Source organism: Dicentrarchus labrax, unplaced genomic scaffold (genome assembly GCF_905237075.1).
Source record: "Dicentrarchus labrax unplaced genomic scaffold, dlabrax2021, whole genome shotgun sequence".
Classification (NCBI taxonomy): domain Eukaryota; kingdom Metazoa; phylum Chordata; class Actinopteri; family Moronidae; genus Dicentrarchus; species Dicentrarchus labrax.
The window spans coordinates 6869311-6891161 of NW_026136705.1; the positions used below are offsets into that span (position 1 = coordinate 6869311).

The 21851-nt window shown below is 40.9% G+C and overlaps 1 protein-coding gene across 3 annotated transcripts in view; it reads right to left on the minus strand.

Moving 5' to 3' along the window:
• opcml (opioid binding protein/cell adhesion molecule-like) overlaps positions 1–21851 on the minus strand; it is a 337114-nt gene that overhangs the window by 46282 nt on the left and 268981 nt on the right. For all 3 annotated transcript variants that reach the window (XM_051401624.1, XM_051401623.1, XM_051401622.1), the window contains one exon: positions 11231–11356. In XM_051401624.1, the coding sequence (XP_051257584.1) occupies positions 11231–11356 (126 nt within the window). The remainder of the gene's footprint in view (positions 1–11230; positions 11357–21851) is intronic.

The window sequence follows — 21851 nt, forward strand, 5'->3', positions numbered from 1 at the left end:
TTAGTTGAAAGTTGTTTTTTTGCTAGTCTCTCTGGACATTGTATGATTTCTGTCCAGCCACCATAGTCCAGATGAGAGAAGAGATGATTTGAAAAAGACAACACTCATCTGAGTTTGCTTCAGCTTTTACTTGCTTGCTCAAATCAATGAGCTAACAAGCAGCAACAAGTGATGGAACGAATGCTCTGTGAATTGCCTTTGCCGCAGGTATTGCTTCTCAGGTTACTTACAGGCTGCCCTGTCTTATTGGGGAAGGTTTTAGGGGGAAATGCAGCATACAAAAATATGTTCTTACCTATTGACTGTTTAACTTGCATAAAAAAAAACCAAGTAGATATAAATCCCATTTTAAGTTTCATTCTGGACTGCATATTCCAGAAAACAAACAAAAAACTGTATGGATTTGTGGCAGTTGTTCCTGTTAGGACGACTGGAATTCAAAGAGTGCCCAAATCTACCGATCCTGATACCGCTGTTACTGAATACTAATATGATACCACTGCCATCTTTTGCAAAAATTGAATATTTGTACTACAGTTTTTGCACTGCGTGACTCACTGAGGCAAATAAGATAATATTATGCCCTGGGGCACATCACGTAATGTTATCAAGACATCTACAAAGAAATAGAATTTAATGTGGATCAGTAAAGTCTGGCTGATACCCGATCTGCACAATATGGTCAGTATCAGGGCTGATACGGATCTGGCAGATTGTATTGGTGCCTGCAGCTGCAAGGACGTGCCCTTCCATGCTAACAAATTTGGTTTTGATTACTGCCCGTGCTGTCTTGGCACTTGCAAACAGGTAAAAACTCCTGTACAGTACTCATATATAGTCTTTGTTTTGTCTTTCCACAAGAAGCATAAATGGGCATCAAGTCAGTTTTATCCATCCAGAGCCCCTTCCACTGCGTAGTGCATAAGAATGTCAAAAGTTGTCATACATTCTCACTGCTTCCTTGGCGAACAGGAGAATAGGGCGCAGGCAAGGTTTTTATTGAATGGTTACTGCATTTTTGTTCTTATGGTGCTGCCTGGCTTGTCATCTGCATTAGATTGATGAACAGCAGGCTAACTGCCGTGGGGCTCGTATACATGGTTGAATGTATCCGTGGATTGCTACAGTCAACTGAGCAAAGGCTGTTGAAATGAGGCTTGTTTTTTACACAGCTGGCTTCCACTGTTGATGTCAGCACTTAGTTGAGATGTTGTAATGTTATTATTGTGGACAGACAGGACAGAGTGGATATCTCCTCCACTGCTTGAATGTCTTTGAATGTTCTCTGTGGACATGTTTGAGGTGCTACAGTAATCACAAGCAAGGCTTTGGAGGAGGAGAGAGTCACACAAAAGCGGTTGGAGCAGGTGTGAGCGAGGCTTAATGGCAGGAGAGGGTCTGAAGAAGAGGTTACAGTTGTTGCAAATGAGAGTTGCCCAGTTAAACAGACATTGGAATGGTTGCATAGAAGAAGTTGGATAGCCAAAAGGAACTAGAAATATCAACATGCAGGGCGGTGTCAACAACATATGAAGATGAAAAGGCAATTTGCTTGAAACAGTGTTTGAAAAGCACCCTTCACTGCTTGCAAACCATGTAATATCAACTTTGCATTGCTCTGCAAAGCCCCTCTTGACAAAACAGAAGATGAAAGGCAGCCGAAGGAGCCGGTTGCACTGTGAAACCTCAGGCCTTATTTAGGCTCGCTCTTCATGGCATGAACGTCGCCAAGACCCCAGTCCCTCTCGCTGGGACGGGGACAACCCTCCAGCAGTCCACAGCCCCAGGGCAGAGTGCCCCAGGCTTTTAACAGCTTGATGACAGGATGGTCCAGACATTCAACTGCCTCAGCAAAGATCTGCTATGGTGTTAAGGGGCAGGAAGCAGCTGCAGTTTCTCCAGGAGGGGAGCACTGTCTGTTATTGGACTGTCACACCAACCAACACGGAAAAGAATACTGGACATGCTCATCTTTGTGACAGTGAAAGCTGTATGGCTATTGCCCCACACTATCCAATCCAATCCAACTTTATTTGTTAAGCACTTAAAAACAACCAAAGTTGACCAAAGTGCTGCACAGGAGAATAAATAAGACATCATAAATGTAAACAGTGATGGTGATGATGAAGACCACTGTGAGGATTGGAATATAGACAGTGATGGCGACAACACTGGAAAGCCACCGTGGCAAACAACACGGACAAAGTCCGACGGCGACGAGCTCGATGTCCGGGCTGCAGACACTCTTTCACACAGACGTGCCCGGCGTTACACCACCTTTTGTTTATGAGCACGGACAGTCCCCCTCCTTTCTTCATGCCGGTCGCAGTAGTGTCCCTGACGGCTCGAAAAATCTGGAAGCACACTAAAACTACAACAATGATAGGAGCTGCCATGACACTGGTGCCAATGCAAACCTTCACATTGCTTTTCAAAGTAAAGCCTTTATTTTTCAGCATTTTCCTGCAGGCCACTTTAATCTACTCAGCATGGGTGGACACAGGTCCCTGGTTACAGCATCTTTTTCGGAGTTAGGTCTCCAGGTCATGGAAAAGTGTATTACTTAGGCCACATAGGGTAATCAGCTGCAACTGGCAAGGAACTAAGAATAGGGGCTAAGCACTGGCTCTATAATATCTCTCAAGCAAATACTATTTAAAACATGTCGATGTCTCCAACACTTTGGGTAATGTTTCGAGCAACAAGGTTCCCCAAATGCTACAATAAATTAAACAATGGTCAGCTTTTAAACTAGAAGCACTAGTGTGCAGTTGGGAGCAAACTCTTTATTTCTATGTGATGGGGCTGGTCATTGTAAATAAGCTGTTTTGTAGGTAAACCACACAGATGAATGAATCTGTTTTCTTTAAAAAAAAAGGTGTTTCTGCCGACTGCAATACTCTTATCAGGAGCTTGTGCTGTATGTATGCACTGACATTGGAATATTGAAGCTGTCTGTTTGAAACGGACTAGAAATTCTCCAATTTTGATGAATATTGCAACTCGGAATCAAACAAGCCTGTGTCTTCTAGTCCCCATCTGAAAAGACGAAATACATGTAAGGCTTTCTTTCCAGTGTGGGAGGCACATTGTGAAGTGTCATGAAATGTAATTTTTCTAAGGATCATTTCTCTTCATTTTTTTTTTTGAGAAACACCTGCACACATGCTTTTTCTTCTCTCACTGATAACTGCTTCTTGACTGTCAGCAGGCAATGCCAGAGCATTGTTCTTTTTGGAAGGCAACATCACTGCGAATAGCGTACCATTCATTTCTGCTGTGTAATTCTGTGAATGGCACTCATCAGGAGACTAATCACAAGATGACAACATCTGTCTGTGCCGCTGTGGTTCTGTCAATCACGCTCAACACTGCCAATTTTTCAAATGATTGGCCTTCAGATGTCATGCAAGCTTTTTGCCACACAATTTGCTTGTCAGGACTCAAAATCTGAAAAATTATTACTTTAGAAGAAAAAAAAAGTTTAGTCTTTTTAAACATTATTAAATATTAAGTAGTGCTACATTTGTGCACCACACACAAGCTTAAGGGAGGCCGTTGTGGTAGATGGTGGGCGTACACGACTGCATGACTTTTAAACCAGATACTTAGAGTAAGTCATTTTTATCTATAGGGGGAGTATGTCCTCTTCTACAGAGTCCGCCATGTTAAGAAGAAGAAGAAGAAGATATACTTTATTGATCCCTTAGGGGAAAATGGGCCGCCATGTTCCTACAGTAACCAAGAAAACAAACCAAAGGCCTTTTGTGACTTTTGCTTTTCTCCTACATGCTTGGAAGGTTGAGCTAGACTAAATAACTTAAATACTAACATAATATCTACATACTGGTCCTTTTTACGAGATTGTGTTATTATAATTCATTCATGTTCCTCAAGACTCTGAGTTTGTCAGCTCAACTAGCCAACATTGCCATCCCAAGCACGATCCTACAAGCATGCCTAAAAACATCATTCTGGTAGCATTTCTCTACAAATAAATTTGGTGTTGCAGATTAGTTTTACACAAACATAATCTCTAAAATAATGGATTTAAAGAAGAGCATGTATTACTTTAACATGAAACCATACAAATCACTCTTTTGTGACACTACATATAAGAAGAACCACTCAGGCAACTTGTTACTTGAAACTGATACCCAGTAACAATAAGATCAATCACAACACCTCTAAAGGACCGCACACATTACAGCCATCTTTCTGTCTGTAGTAATTTGAAAAGGAATGGCACAAATAGCCATCTGAGAGAGTGTACATTCACAACCTATCCACTTTAATGAGTCTTAATGGGTCGAAAAGATCCATACTGCATTGTCCCCTGTATAAACTGTTTTCCCCCAACCATATATCTTCTAATCCTTTTAGTGGCCAGCAGCCAGAGATTCAGTGGACACTACTGAATAATGTATGTGGTCCCCACTGAGTTGGAATGGTGACTGAGTCTTGCAGCGCACAAAATAAAGGTGAGACTTCAATTGACATTAAGTAAATGGCCATTTATAGGCTGCTGCTCACCAACAAGTCTTACTTATGTCACAGTCTGTCATTTTTTGCAAGTGCACATCAGCTCTCAAGTCTTTGAGGGCTAAGTCCAAGTCCAGTCGTTGGTCACAATTCAAAGTCAAGTTTCAAGTCTCTTATAGATGCAATGAGCATTCTATCATTTGCTGCCTACCATCCGGTTTGCTTACAACACCGTATCACACAGCTGTACATAAGGAATTCAAAGCATGTACTATATTATCATCACTCCTTTATCTATTAGCACACAGTATTAGCTTTGACTAGTTGTTAGCACATTCATGAGCCAGTTCGGGCGCTGTGTCGAGCGGCGGCCAGCAACAGTTGCTCTCTCTCTTTTCTGTACTTTTAGCTATTTTTTTTCTAATTTATTGTTTTCTATTACCGTTTTTTTTCCAGTAAGTTGTTGTGCTAACCTTAGCCAACTATGTATTTTGTCCGTGTGTCTCAATCTTGGGACAATTTTTCCCGACCACGTCTCCGTCTGGGCGCAACAATGCGGCGGGTCTATTGTTTACACCCGAGATCAGCTGTTGTCGCTACAACCATCGGCGCTGATGCTGGAGAGGCCTGAAATCCCCAGAGAACTGAGGAGGAAGTACAGGGGATGTAAGGCTGGACATAAACAACGGGAAAAGAAGCAGAGATATAAAGCATCTCTCCCTTCCATCACCATGGGGAACGTGAGGTCGCTGGCTAATAAGATGGATGAGCTGGCGGGCTTGGTGAGGACTCAGTGGGTGTATCGTGAGAGCAGCGTGCTGTGTTTCACAGAGACGTGGCTCCACGAGGACATTCTGGACTCAAATGCAACTGTGGACGGCTTTCAGACTGTTCGGGCGGACAGGAGTCACCGTGAGAGTGGCAAGAGGAAAGGTGGGGGACTTGCTATTCTTATTAACAACAAGTGGTGTCATGCTGGTCAAGTTACTGTAAAGGAGCGTGTGTGCAGCTCGGACATTGAACTGCTTGCCATGAGTCTGTGGCCATATTATCTGCCGAGGGAGTTCTCACACGTGATCATCCTGGTTGTTTACATTCCTCCGACCTCAAACACGGCGCGCACGAGTGACGTCATCCACACCGTCGTAGCGGGACTCCAGACACGGCACCCAGACGCATTCATCGTGATATCTGGGGACTTCAACCACATCACTCTGGCTGCAACACTGCCTACTTTCAAGCAGTTTGTGGACTGTCCCGCCAGGGAAAACAAGACACTGGACCTGCTGTATGCCAATGTTAAGGAGGCTTACAGCTCCACTGCCCTTCCTCCTTTTGGAAGATCAGACCACAACCTCATCCACCTGCGGCCCCTGTGACAACCAGGACTGTGAGGAGATGGTCACTTCTTCAGCCCCTGGTCAGCTCATCACTGGACCTTCTTCAGTTTGCCTAGCAGCCGAGACTAGGAGTGGAGGACGCCATCATCTTCCTGCTCCACCGTGCCTGCGCCCACCTGGACAGCACTGTGAGAATCATGTTCATGGATTTCTCCAGTGTGTTCAACACCATCCGGCCTGCTCTGCTGGGGAGTAAGCTGACGGCGATGCAGGTGGACCCTCCCCTGGTTTCCTGGATTACGGACTATTTGACGGGTCGACCACAGTATGTCAGACTGCAGGACAGTGTGTCTGACACTGTGGTCAGCAGCACTGGGGCTCCACAGGGAACTGTTCTTTCCCCCTTTCTGTTCACCCTGTACACCTCAGACTTTCAGTTCCTTTCTGAGTCCTGCCACCTGCAGAAGTTTGCATGATTACAAATACCTTGGAGTACACCTGGATAACAAACTGGACTGGCCAAGAACACTGAGGCTGTTTACAAGAAGGGCCAGAGTCGTCTCTATTTCCTGAGGAGGCTCCGGTTATTCAACGTATGTAACATAATGCTGAGGATGTTCTACCAGTCGGTGGTAGCCAGTGCCATCTTCTTTGCTGTTGTGTGCTGGGGCAGCAGGCTGAGGGCAGCAGACACCAACAAGATCAGCGGGATCACCAGGAAGGCTGGCTCTGTCCTGGGGGTCCAACTGGACTCTTTGGTGGTGGTGTCTGAGAGGAGGATGCTGTGTAAACTGCACAGTATCCTGGTCAACAACGCTCACCCTCTCCACCAGGTGCTAACCTCGAGCAGAAGCACCTTCAGCAACAGACTCAATCCCCCCCCATGTAACACTGAACGCCAGAGGAAGTCTTTTCTTCCTGTGGCCATCAGACTATATAACTCATCTACCTCCGGCCGTGAGAGGGACAGTGGAGACACTGTGTCCTGAGCAAATGTCACTTTGTCACTTTATCATTTTTACCCATCATATCACTTCATCACTTTATTTTGTGTGTACTATGCTGATACAATTTTGTCACTTTATCAGTTTATCACTTTAAACAATTGCTCACTATATTTAGTTGTACTTACTTTATTTCAACTTATGCGGCTAACTGCACAGTGCGTATTGTTGTATATTAACTGTCATTTTTGTGGCATTGTTGCATTTAGTTACTGTTGCACTTTATTTTATGTTAGCTTTATCCTATTGTGTTTTGCACTTTGTTGCATTTTGTTACTTGTTTTATTTTTATGCTAGCTTGATTCTTGCTCTTGTATTACTTCTCCACTTTTGTATCACAATTGTTGCACAGCAGTGTCCCTCGGGATAAATAAAAAAAAAGCATGACATTTGTACCAAACAATGTAATCTCTGCAGTACTACAGTACTTCATTATAATGTTATTTGTTATTGCCAAGGTAGATGGTGGCAGCAGAACGTGGGTGGTTACCTTACCTGACTATTTTTAAAGGAACCTTTAAAAATAGTCAGTGAAAGCCAATTTAATCAAGTTAACCTCTCTTAGCTACAGAGCTAGTAATAAGCTAATGGTAGACTGCTAATGCTGCAATGTTTGTTAACCGTCCAGATGACTCACTTATCCAGGGTGCGTTTTCAGGTGCCTGATAAAGTTTGATGTGGTCGATGTGCCATCCTTTATATATTTATTTATGCCTTGTGTAAGGTCATGACAAATGGCACAGAAGATAGGTTTGCTCGCCAAGTTGTTGTTGCTGCAGCTGGTGTGCAACAGACGTGTAAGGTAATCCACAAAAAATACGGAAGGGAATGACATTCAGATAGCCAGACATCCCCTTAATGCACCAAATAAACAATATTTTTTTTATATTTTCATAATATATAAAAAGTCTCAAGCCAAATATCAGATTACTGTGTGACTCCAGTCCCCATCTCTGCCATCTGTATTTGGAGGATTTATGTGCATATACTGTAGACTTAAGTCTCCCTTCATTCAACAGCGCAGTGGAAGCAGAATTCATATCAAACTGTGACAGGGAATCTGACAGTAACTCAGTTTATATTTAGTTAACAGACTTCAGATTCAAATTAGGCAGTGCAACTTTAATATTGTTTCAATGTTCAGTATTTCTTCTGCCTTTGCAAGAGACAATTTCCTCATGCCACTTTCATGCCATTTTCATAGTGAAAGGTGAGGCATCTGTCTGCATCATCAGCTGCTACAGTGGATTTGCTCTTGTTCCTGACACCATGTGAGTGTGAAAATCCTAAATGATATGCCATGGAAAAACAACTATCAAATGGCAAGGCGGCTACATTGCAGATTTGAGACTTGGTAGAAATGCGGTTTTAACTCAGGGAGAAGGCTGCTCACTTTAGTGCTGTACTAACAGACACGAACACTATCCTCTGAGGGAACAGTCCATTATCGCTGGTGACAAACATGAAAAGCAAACGGTGAGGAGCTAGTCGGGGAAAATGCCACTCTGCAGGAAAAAACATTTAAGATTCTGACTGCCAGTGAGAATTTCTTTGGCTGCCCAAACATCCCCCCACATAGTCTCTCTTTTCATTAGCGCAACTCAGAGAAATGTCAAGTAAGATAACCCATTATCTTCCCCGTTGACAATAACACATACACACACACAACACACACACACACACACACACACACACACACACACACACACACACACATAAACACAGCATGTCAGGCTCCCTGGCTACAGAAGATGCCTGTGTATTACTTTGCAAGTGCTATTCTGTTGCTTCATTTGCCACTACTCTTGCCTCTGTTCATCAGCTCAGGCTTCGTAGTTAGGAGTGACTCCCTGTCTTTCTACTACTGGGGCAATTTCAAACCACATATATTGACAAATGTTTCATTATTTCCATCTCGTAAAACAGAAAAAAAAAACTACTGTTGACATTGTCTATGATAAAATCAGCCCTATCTAGAGTATTGTACTGTAGAAATATGACGGTTCTACAGTATATAGTGGCCCCCATGGAAGGCAGCCTGTGGAGTCTGTAGTTAAAAACAGCTCATTCTAAGATAACAAAAACACAATGATTCTTATATTCGTACACAAATGAAAACATACTTTCTACTTCTAAATGTTACACACTGGACCTTTAAACTTGACGTAGGCCTTTTTTCAGGTGGATAAAATGTGTTGTTCTGCAGCCCCTGTCCACAACAGTGCATTGCTCTGCTCCTGTGCAGTACTCCTGCCTGCTTCTCCAAACTGGGCTACGCTGACCACGGTACCTCATAAGTACCTCATACAAAACCACTTCAAAAAACCCAAACTATCCCTTTAAAAGGACATGACATAATAAGGCTTTTATCAACCTATATTAGCGACAAACTAATTTCAACATCGACCGGTTTCTCCCACAGATTGTGGTAGCTGTATTGAATACAGAAATAGAACAATATCATAGAGTCATTTAAACTGCTAAACAAGTGTCAAATTCTATTTATATCAAACACATAAAATTGAACTTGAACCCCAGAGGGGTGTTACTAAGTACACAGATATGGCCCCATCTGGTTGGTGGTTTTGTGTCAGTCATTAAATTTGTCCCTTTTGAATGGGATTACAGCTCACACTTCAAAGAAATGGTTTGTGGGGAGATCCTGATATTCAGGGTAAATATTGGGGAACCAGTAAATGGAGAAACGGAAATGTTGTGGACGGCTAAGGTGGTGGAGGGCCACTGGGCTGTTAGAACCAGAATCTGCTGGCTCTAGATTATAGGGAGGGAGAGAGGAACAGCTGGGCTGTAAGCATTCATGTCATGTTGGAGGCTGAACATCTGATCCTATAGAGAAGCAGCGTATGACTCACACTGCTGAATGCTCAGTGGGAAGCGCGGAGCCGACACAATTAGAACACAGAACACACGCATGCACACACACATGCAGAGCTTCTCTCCTCTATTCAGACTGGGGGGTGCCAGCACAACAGAACTGGCCAAACCAGCTGTGGCCTGCAGCCAAATCATGGTTGATTGCAGTTAGGTTCTGTCAGGCCACAGGTTGTGCAGCTTCAACTACTCAGATCCACCACGTTGCAAAGAAAACAAGGCCTCAGTCAATAGATTAAAGCCCAGCAGTATTCATCATAAATCCTCTCGTGGCGATGTTAACACAAAAGCTACAGATTCATATCCCGCTGGAGGTAAACTGTTGTGCACGTAGGCGAATATTCATGTGAAGCAAGTGTTGGAGGTGTGTGCTGCGTGGGAATGTCGACATCAGGCTGTGTGCGTGGGAGGGGTGGTTCAGTCACCTTTACGCTGAGGTAATGCTGTTACAGCCTGACACATTTGTTTTGTGAAATATCTGAATTACCTTTGACAATTGGCAAAGAAAATTATGAAACTTTACACATTAGTTAGAATTTATAGATTAATGACATAATAATAATGAACAAAATAGATATAGAAGAAATCTAGAAAGTATTTGTTAAGAAAAAAGCTCCTTATAATTCTGCATTAATATATGATTCTATACCTTCTACACACTCAAACAGTGAGGTATGAGAATATAAATAATGAACAAAAACTGCTTATGTTTATTATTTTTTTATGTTTCAAGCCATTTAAGATCATGGAATGCCTAAAACTCTGTACATAATTTGGGAAAAACATAAGAGTTGCGAGAGTTGAGGAAAGAAATAACTCTGTAAAGCCTCCATCCTGTGTAATTGTTCTCCAACTGCCTTCATCATTCTGGAACCAAAACACAGCAAATGCTGAGGATGACTAATTTTCACTCCTGCACAGGCAAAAATAGTTGAGGTTGACTCCTCATGACAAACTTTATGTCCATAGTCCACAAGATGATTAGTTAGCTATCTTGCTCACTGAGGTGATACGACTGAATGAAACACAACACGCAACCCCTGATGACAAAGTTCGGGGGGACCCATGGTCCAGTCAAGCACACTGAGGGGAAATGACACACAAAGTTTAAATTATTATTAGGTTATTAAAACCATGATGCAATGGTGACGGAGCAAAACCCAGAACAAAAAGCAGCTTCCAGCAATAGTCCCTGGCCACATTTTATACCAAAATCTAAAAATAACAACAGTTAAATTATGAAAAAGCAGTGAGATCTCCGCTTTTACAAACTCCACTTGTAACCTCTGCAGGCACATTAAAGACACTGACACAAAATCTAGTTAGCTAGTTAACATTAGCTGTGTAAAACATTAACAGAAATCACTGGTTTAAATCTACTGAATTTTGCTCTTCGTCTTACTACTTGAACAAACTAAACCATTCGAAATTCTGGATGGGACACTTCTCCATTACAGGAATTTAAGACCGGAAAAGAAATAAAATAGCAATACAGTAAACCTTGTGGCTTACCTCTCGGTGAATGATGCTTCCACATGATGTTGGCCTCAGGTCGACCGACCGCCAGGCACATCAGATTGACATTGCTGCCCTCGTTCACTGTGATGTCCTTCGATATGTTAGTGATCCTGGCGGGTACTGAGGGGAGAAAGAAAATCAAGATTGATGTTTTTAGCTTTATTAATGACACGTGAGCAAAGGGATCGCTATTCCACGTGATCAGAACAGCGATGAGGTTAAAAATAACCACCGGGTTAGGGACTCAATTAGCATGAAATTAGCTGACAAATTTGACAATTCTCTGGCTCGCTGTGGTGTTATACATGATTGATTTTCTTCATCGTGTATCTCTGCCACAGTGCTCATTAGACAAGCATCAGACTGATTTGGAGTAAGACGTAATTTCATCTCTCTGACTGGACCAGCTTGATCTGCTGTTTGTGTGTGTGTGTGTGTGTGTGTGTGTGTGTGCGAGTGTCTGTCTGGGTTCTTGATTAAGTATACCCTGTGAGATTGTAGCCTCAAATCAGGGGTCAGAAGTTATCCTTCTTCACTGTAATTAAACTCAGTCATGGCGACTTGAACTTCAAGATCATTAGTGCAACAGACGAGGCAGACTTTCATTGAGGAAAAGTCACATATCGTTTTCAGTGCAGATTAATATCGAATCTTACATTAGTTTTACTATTTATGAGAATGATTTCGCTTTTTTTCCTGAATAAAAACAACCTTATTTTGACTCCTGGGCCTGAAATGGGGTATTCCATTAGAACCAACCAGCAATAAGCACTATAGTTAATATAATTATTTGCACGTATACAAAGTGAAGGCAACTAAACTATAACAATAGCCACATAAGTTACGGTATTTTTTTACCATATGCTGCATACTGAATGTTTCATTTGTAATGCTGCTTGGGGTATTTTATTTCTGCCTGATAATGATATTGCCAATCAAATTCAATACTTTTGATGCGCACACATAAGTAGATAAATATACAAAATAAGAACAGCAGTTCTCACATTTATACATCCAAATATAGGAGAGTTCAATGAAGTCCTGAAGTACTGCTTCAATTGTTTGCTAACATCGTTCCACAGCAGCCACACTGACAAGCCTCATGAGCACAGACATCGACCCCATCCTTCAGCTGACAGATTAATCGGTCTATCATTACTAATTATAATGTTAAAGTTTGATCCTCAAAGTGGACTTCACTCAGTGGGATTAAGACATCTTATTTCCTGATTAATACGCTTTGAAATCATTTTAAACATATTGGTAAAACACATTAATATCACAACAGTGATAAAAAAATATTACAGTGGGAAATTCAAAATATTCTCAATATAAATAAAAAGTAATAAATAACATGGTCATGATGTGTGGTGTGTGCCAGGGGATCAGAGCTGGACTGACATGCTACTCTGCATCTCATTGACCTTTGAATTTACACATTCAATTAGCATGCATTGCTAACGCCATACTGATTGGTTGATTATTGGACACTGTGTGTGTGCAGCCTGCTTCTCTAAATGCCACCCAAATGTTGCTGTTATTTTATAGTAAATGTATACACAGTAAGACTCATTAATATGATTCAGGTAAACAAATGAAACTCTATTCCAATATTTACACACTGCTATATGTCCTCCATAGCAGCATCATAACTGTTGCCTTTTCAGATAAGTATGAAGTCCCACTTTAGGTAATTACTTGTAACTACTGCACCATTTCTCCTCAAACATTTACACACTAAGGATTACACGAACAGAACTGATGACAATTACACGCAACACTCATCCCATAAAATTACAAAGATCAGTGCTGAGTTCAGCCTTTAAAGCTGGCTGGATGTATTGCCTTCATCCCAACAACCTGCTAAACAGACACCGATAGCATCTATATACTCATGTGTTGTACTGTACATATGTAGTGTACGTACAAACCCACAATGTATACACAGAATAAGTAGACCAAACTGTGAACTGGTTAACAAACCATTATTTGTATGTCTTCTGCTAAAATTACCTTTTTTTACATACTTTTTCAACCCTAACCCTTCTTTTATTTGTAACCTGTTGGAAATTGGTTTCTTCTTAAATCAAGTGATGTTAAAATAGACAAAACTGCATATTGTGATGAACATTAATGAATTCATTTTTGTAAAATATTGTCCTCACAACCATGGGGCAGAGGTAATTTCCCAAGTCCATGAAAAGCTTTGGGAAGCTGCTCTTTACATATTTTCATTTCAACCTCAAAACTTTAGGTATAAATTTAATATCCATATTAATTTTTTAATGTTGGATTTTAAGGAGATGAGACCTAGAAATGCTTTGGGCCTTCAATTGCTGCCAGGTTTGAGAAGAAAAATGTTAATTATTAAATAGTGAAACAGTGTTTTACTGCCCTCTCTTTCTCTGCTCTGAACACAGCCAGAAACATTGATCACTGTACGCCCCAGTATCCTGGTTTTTAGTCTGTGGCTTCTTCTGATGTTTCTTCCATTTTTTCCCAGAGTTTACCCAAATAAAGAGACTAAGGAGAGGGAGTCTAAGGACAGGGAGTGTTGAACGTTGCACAGATTGAGACAAATTGTCATTTGTGATATATATTATATAATTATTTTTTTTAAATTTTTACTGCAAATGTATATCAGTTTGGTTATTGGTTTCCTTGATTACTAATAATTGGTATTTGTACCAGCCCTGAAAATCATTCGATCCCTGGCCACCGTATCTGGTTTCTATTACGACAGAGCTCTCTCTCTCTCTCTCTCTCTCACCCCAACTGGTCGAGACAGACGACCACCCACCTAGAGCCGGAGGATCTGTCCTAGGTTTCTGCCTTTTAACAGGCAGTTTTTCCTTGCCCTTGTCGCCAAGTGCTTGCTCATGGTGGTACTGTTGGGTCTCTGTAATTAATGTTAAAGAGTTCGGTCTAGACCTGCTCTATTTGAAAAGTGTCCTGAGATAACTTCTGTTATGAATTGGCGCTATACAAATAAAATTGAATTGAATTGAATTGAATTGAATTGATTCTCTGCCCGGATGGACCCAGGCCAAATCTCCAGCCGTAGGTCGGTTTCTTAAAACCAGGATCATTTCTTTTCCAGGTTTCTGAAACAAGGTGTCAAGGCAAACACACCTAGAGCAGCTACACTTCCTTTTCACTGCAGCAAGATGTAGAATCAAAGCACAGAAGGTGAGAAAAAACAAGATATTCAGTTGTTTTGTTAAATTACTCTTAGCGGAGCAGAAATTTGCTTTGCCTTTCTTCTCTTTCCTTCTATTAACTTTATTACTATGTTTAGTTTACCAACTACCTACAACAAAAAGTAACAGGCAAGTCATTACAAAGCAAGCTCTAATTTCAAAGGTTAGGCTTTGTTGTCTCCCTTTTTGCAAGCTCTCAGCACCTTTTGTACATGAAAAGTCAATAGGAAGTTTTCCAGGAAGTGGATACAAAATGTTCACTTTGGAAAAGTGCAGTGCGCTGCTTCTTTTCAGGCAAAGTGGTGAAAGTTGACAAAAGTTCAACAGTTTAGCAAATTGCACATGATGTGGCACACAGCTTTTTGTTGGTTTCCCACAAAGACACACTGATGTTACACAGCCATCTGGCTGCTTCCTCTGCCCCCATCATTTTCTCTTTACTGTGGGGGAATCAAAATACACAGAAGCCCAAGTCATTGGTGAATGCACCAAGTGTTTTTGTGTTTGGAACCTGAAAAATTTACCTAATGTCATAGGAAATATAATCTAACCTCCATTTTAAATATTATTATATACGAATGCGGCAGTATAACGGTTGATATAATGAAAAGAAACTTGCTAACATTGTGTAAGCCTGAGCAACGGTGATGTTATATATCATAGAGTATTCTGACCATGTGCTGTTGTATATGAGTACTTGTTTTCCAGCTTTGTCAGCTTACACTGCAAGGATAGTGGAGGGACTTCTGATTTTGGGGTTGTCTTGGTCTTGCAATTAAGCCTAAACAATAATGAAGAATTACAGGCTCAACACCTCTCCCTGCCGACAGCACAGAGAGGTGGTGTGATATTAGGAAACAGACGACAGTGAGGTCTTCTATGTTGCCCTCCTTTTACAGTGGCAGTGTTCCAGTAAAAATAAGTAGTACTTTAGGGTTCAACAAACCTAGCACCGTAGGATAACTGCAAAGCGATCCAATAGATTTCCTGCCAAACCTACGTGGTGGCTAAATGCAGTGAGGAAGCGTCCCCACAATCGTCTTCTGTTGACAGCAATTAGACTAACAGAACTAACACCACAGAACTAATGCAGTAATGATTCATTGAGGGTACAATGCAACATGTGGTGCCTTTAAGAGGCCCTAAATAGGGAGAGTTGAAGCGTACAGCAGTGGTTTGAGGACGCAGCAGGCACTACTTTCTCAGCTGCACTGACCTCCGGCAGAGATGAATGAACAAGCATCTGTGTGCAGAGCAGGTGACGGGTCCTCCAGCTTGATAATGCCAGTGGCCAGGTGATTAAAAACACAGCTCCCCTGCCACCAGGGCTGCTGGTGAATGTGACTGGGGGCCCAGGGACACGTCAGTCTTCATGTCGGCACAGCAAAGGTGTTGCAGTCAGTAATTAATTAGAAAATGGAATCAAGAGGCGGCCCAAAGAGGAAAAGGATGCTTTCTCTGGGTATTTGTTTAACATCAGGGCTCGACTGATACGATTTTATTTCTTTGTAATATATTTTTTTTTATGTCTACCGCCATTGTGCTGGTAAATGTGCTTCATTCACAGAGAATGGAGCCGATACAGGGCAGAAGTACAACAATGTGTCATTATCTGCAGGGCGCAAGAACATGATGGTATAGCAAGTATTGTTACGATGCCGTACATTGTCGCCTGTCGGAATATGAATTATACATTTATGGCAATTCTCCAGTCAGACAATGCAATGATGTCATGTGTGGGGGATCTTTTAGCTCCAACTTTTCCTCATGAGACTGAGAAAAGATTTCAAGAAACTGGGTTTGAAAGCTCAGGACAATTCAAAACAAGAAGCTTTTAAAGTAGGCTGAGCAACAGCATTCTGCTTTTCTCCTGAGAGTTCCCACTGCCCATAGCCACTGGTGACAGAGGTATTCTGAGGTAGCAATAACACAGTTGAGAAATAATGCCTTTAAAAAAAGTACCCATGCATTTACAGTCAAATGTACTTAAGCATGAAAAATTTTAAGTACTCACTATGTGGCCCAATTCAGGTTTAAGTGTTATATGTTTATATTATTGGATTCACATGTATGCAGTATTACATGTATAATATAATCATCTCTATAAAAAATCTTGTGAAAATCAAGCTACAGCTGCTGTCAAATGAATATCATGAATGGACCAAGGGATCTGTTTTATCTTGTGACAATGTTTCTTGCTTACAAAGTTCAGTCTTGCTATATCCAACCTTAAAAACCAAGGCAAACATCAGATTCTGCACTCTCCCTTGGTTTCTCAGAGTTCCTGCTGCATTTACTGCAGCTTCACTGTCTGTAAACCCCATATTCTAACCAGTTTTAGGACAATCTAAGTCTAAGGATTTGAAACAAAGGGAATATTCATGTTCTTACTTACTTCTACTGTGTATTATTAGCAAAGCTGTTTTACCTATAATACATTTAAGTGGCCAGACAAGTATAAAGCCATTTTTCTCAGTTTCATTGTTATCATAGTTACTGTGCTTAGCCTTTGTAGGGCAGTGTTTTATATCTTAAAAATTCTGACTGAAGCCTGTGCATACAATAGACTACCAGGTCTATACATTTAACCACTCAAAGTGCCTGCCTGTAGAAAAATATTTTTTTTAATTGGACAAAGGTTCTCATCTGGACTCTGTGGAACTCTGCTAATGAGTGTAGTGAGGTAAGAATGACAAGATTTCTGTAGTAAAGTGCAAGTACCTAAAGATTTTTAGGTACTTTTCAGTTAATGTACTTGAATAAATTCAGTTACTTTCCACTACTGCCCCAGTACACTGTAGGTGTGGATGTATAGGTGAAATATAAACTAAACTAGTCAGACCAGTAGCCAAAATCCAAAATGAGACCATTTCTTTGAAATGGATGTAGGCATTTGGTGAAATGAAAACAGGATTAAGTATATAGCTATCCTCACAGCTTTGACTTTGATGCTCATTGTAAAGAAAACTGCTAGACAGTTAAACCAAAGTATTGGACAAATAGAAATGTGTAACTGATGATGACACTAGATATGGGTATCACCAAAGTTAACAAAGAACAGTTTTTGAGACACAAATGACAACCTGCTGGTGGAGTTAGAAGAAAAAGCGAGATTCATTCTCTGAGGACAATGAATGTCTGTACATAATTTCATGGCATTCCGTCCAATGGTTACTGAGATGTTTTAGTCTGGACCAAAGTGACGGTCCAACGAATGATAGACGTATATTGCCATCCCTAGAGCCACACTGCTAGCATGGCTAAAAATCAATTACAACAAATAACAACAGTGCAAAATGTCTTCCCCAGAGAAGTGGCAGGGTTAAAGTTAGTATGTTGAAGACAGAGGCCATGGTGGTCTGCTGCATAATGGTGGATTGCTCTTTTTGTGTTGGGAGTAAGTCGTTTTCCCAAGTAAAGTAGTTCAAATATCTTGCATGAAATGGACAGATAGTTTGGTGCCAAGTCTGCAGCAGTGCAGTCGCTGTGTTGGACCTGAAAGCAAACCTGACTGGTCAACCTACATTTCATTTCATCTAGGGTCAGAAACTTCCAGTAATGCCCAAAACAATAAGATCGCAAATAGAGCCAGAAGAAATTAGCTCCCTTTGCTTGGTGGCTGGGATCACACTGAGAGGCAGCTAGTAAGGAGCTCAGATATCAGATCAGCTGAGGTGGTTCAGCATCTGCTTCGGATGCCTTCTTGACGCTGTGAGAAGGCCCTGGGGCAGAACATGCTGGAGGGACCACATATCCCATCTGGTATGGGGATGCCTTGGGATCCCCCAGGATGAGCTGGCGAACATCCAATTTTGTATCTCATTATCTCCTGATTGTAGGTGGAGATTATGTGTTTGTACATATAGCCACCTTTTTGTTCAGATGGATGTTTGACCGATGGAAATCTTGAAGGTCAACCCATTGCACTAGTACATTTTGGAAGCTTGAAATATTTAGTGAGCTGACTGCTTCTCCTTTTTCTTCATTGTTCCCATTGCCATCACGGTGGGGTGCGTTTACAAAGCAACACATTCCCAGATATACCAATTTCTTAGTCATTCTATACATCCATGTAAAGAGCCGCAAGAGACTGCTTTACAGTGATTTTGCGACAACTTTGTCAGAGTAGTATGCACTGATAAGCCCAGCATCAATGAAATACTTAAAATATCCATAACAGAAATAAAAAATTTAATTAGACCACATGTGATTTGCGTTAGAGGATGAAGAAAAGAAAGGAAGAAAAGCAGCTTTGCTCAGAATTTTTTTAGGGTGAGCCTGAACCTTTGACATCTCTCAACATCAAAGCCTCTGCTCCTGTGCCAACATTCACCAAATCTATAATAGATGCTAACTCATCTTTCATAACAAATTAGTATGCGTCTGAAACATCAAAGGAATGACTGTCAGTGAGTTTTCCAATCTGCCATCTCATCTCAGAACAATAGATGTCCTTGACAGATATCTTGGTAACATTCAGTGTTCTTGTCAGTGGTTATTGTTAATTCAGAGGCACACCAAACTGCTGGAGATAGAACAAGAAAGAGATCCAGACATTCCAGCTTGGGAAGTGTGATAGAACACTTGGGGGGCTGCTCATGCTTTGGTGAGGTGAAAATAAACTAGGTTAGTTTTCCCACTGGCTGGTTTAATGCACAGGCAGTGACACCTGCCTTCAAACTTCCAAGCTTTCTCAGTTCAAAGGCAGCTTTTCATATGGGACCCATTGCATCTTATGTTCCAGGATCCAGTCCAAAGTAATGACAGCAGCACTGAAGTGAAACCAAATGGCAGAGTATGATGCACTGCATAAACATATTACCTTGTGATCAGCATGAGAAAAGCACCACACACATGCTGACTAAGATAGCCGGCTCTTTAATTCCTTGTGTTTACAAGTCCAGACTTTCAGCCATGTGTTCATTTTATTGATGAGCTAACTAGTTATTAGTACCAGTGCTGGCCTGCATCTTGTACATTTCCTGACTTAAGCATTTTCAGCCAGCAGGTATATACTATTCTGTAGCTCTGTCTTCATTTTCTCTCATACAACCAACTGATACTAAATTGACCATAAAAAGGTCATACATTCCACTTTTCAGATGCCGAGTATAAGAACTGACACCATCACAGTTGGAGAGTCCTTCAGCATATTCTCCTTTTGTCTATCTTCCTCCACATACAGCATTCATGCTAACACAGCTCTCAATCTTAAGTTTCTAAAATCATTTGAATATGTTTCTGCAGCCAGTCTTTGTGAGCAACAGCTGGAAACAGTCTTCAGAAGAGGAAAATCTCTGGTTTATTGGAGGGCAGAAATCAAAACCAAGATAGTTGATTATTCTCTGGCTATAATGACCTGGGAATGAGACTAAAAAAATCATCGGTGGATTCTAGGAGGAGCCAGAGCAACCAGATTTTTTTCACAGATTATCTGTCTTGTGTACTACTGTAGTAGTGAAAGTTTCAGCAAATTTTACAAAAACTTATTTTTATAGAAGGTACCTACTGCAGCTTTAAACCTAACCAAACCGAATCAAATTGAGTGTGTCGCAAGGTTAATTGTGTGATGAAGAAGGTGAGGAATACCTGTCTCTGGTACTATCCAGCAAGCACATATGTCATTGGCAGTCAACTTATTCAGTTGTTTAGGTATGAGGATGTGTTGTGTAAAGTGTAAGAAATGGTACAACCGATTCAATGATGGTTATTTTGGGTTCAAACCAGAAGAAAAGCCTTAACCTGTGAGTCAAAGTTGAAGGATGGACAGACTAGTTTTACCCGGTCCTCTCCTATTTCTTCTAGTTACTTTTGGTGTTGCTAATCTTGTATTGCTCTCAGTAATTATGTCCCACACTGAGGTTTGAGTTATAGAGTTTCTACCTAAAGCACCTAGGGAGTTCAAAACACAATAAGCAACACTTCTAAAGTGATAAGCTTTCAAAGTTCTTCCACCCTGTGGAAATCCCACAGAACTCATCATCATCTCTGAAGTAGCCTGTGGTCAGTGACAGTACGCCTCTGCTTGTGGTCTGAATGAAATGACAGCAGCCATTATTCATTTGAATAAATGCCTCTCACATAACATCACAACCGTCAATAATTTCTGTCACACATTTTCCATTAACAAATGAATCAAATTCATTTGTTAAATTACTCAGTGTTAAGTGAAGAGCAGAGATCTTTCGACCAGAGCACTGTAAGCTAATGTGTTATCTCCTCCAAAGCTTAATCAATTTATGTTACCATATTCACTTGAAGCAAATCTGTACCTTTTAGGCACCAGTAGTACATTTTGTGTGTATTAGCTGTAGACTGTACTCTCTAGCACAGAATTGCAGAACACCATCACACTGCTTCAAATGAGAAGAACATGAGATCCCATTAGTCATGCCTGACCACACGTATTGACAAAGTTTCCCATGTTCTCTAGTCACAAAGTTACTAAAAGTAAGACCCATCAGCCTGTGCAACAGCACCATGTGCCATAGACTGCACTGGCTGCTGTGAACCATTAATTTACAAAAACAGGGCCTAGAGGCTCCCATTCTACTGGGGAATAAACAACCAAAAAAAAACAACAACAAAAAAACCCAAACAGCTAATGGAAGTATGTTTTAAATGTCTGAACCACTGCTCATGGCTATCTAGTGTTCATTCTGTTGTCTGTTTTTCTGTTTTTGTGTTATCTGTCAAGAAAAAAAAATTACTTTATCTTTTTCAAAATTATGTAGAGCTTAAAAACATAAAATACACAGTTTGCTTGCATCTATCAAGATCATAATCATAAATACACATACAAATAAATAAACTAAGGAATAAATATAAATAAGGTTATATACATTGCCGACTATTCATTTTTTTCTTTCCTGCAAAAGTTAAATTCAGCAGTCGACCTTTCTTCTTTTTTTTCCATAAGAAAACTAAATAATAACATCTGTTCATTAAAATGCTCTCCGGAAGATGTCAATAAAGTATTACATGTTCCAAATAAGCATACAAGTCTACACAATTGTACACGGAGAGAGGGAGGTAGGGGTAGAGCTGACTGTGGCCCACTGTGGGTGTGGGTGGCTGTCTCCCTCGCAAGCCCCTTTACCATTTCACATTTAGTGATAAAACATTGCTCACCCTGACAAGTAGTAGAGGCATCCAGATGCTTCAAGATGTATTTGGCAGCAGTAGCAGAGCAGACAATAGACAAAGGAGGACAAACACAGTGGATTTGGAACCACAGAGCAGTGAGTCCAGTGAAAACACCAGTCAGTGTTTTATAGCTGAACTCATAACAGAAGGACAACAGGAATAAGGTACTCTAGGTTTAGTTGGCAGGACAAGATTATAAAGCTTTTTTTCTTATGGTTTTCATCAGAAACTCTAATATGGTGATCTTCCAAAGTACAAGTATTGTGTCT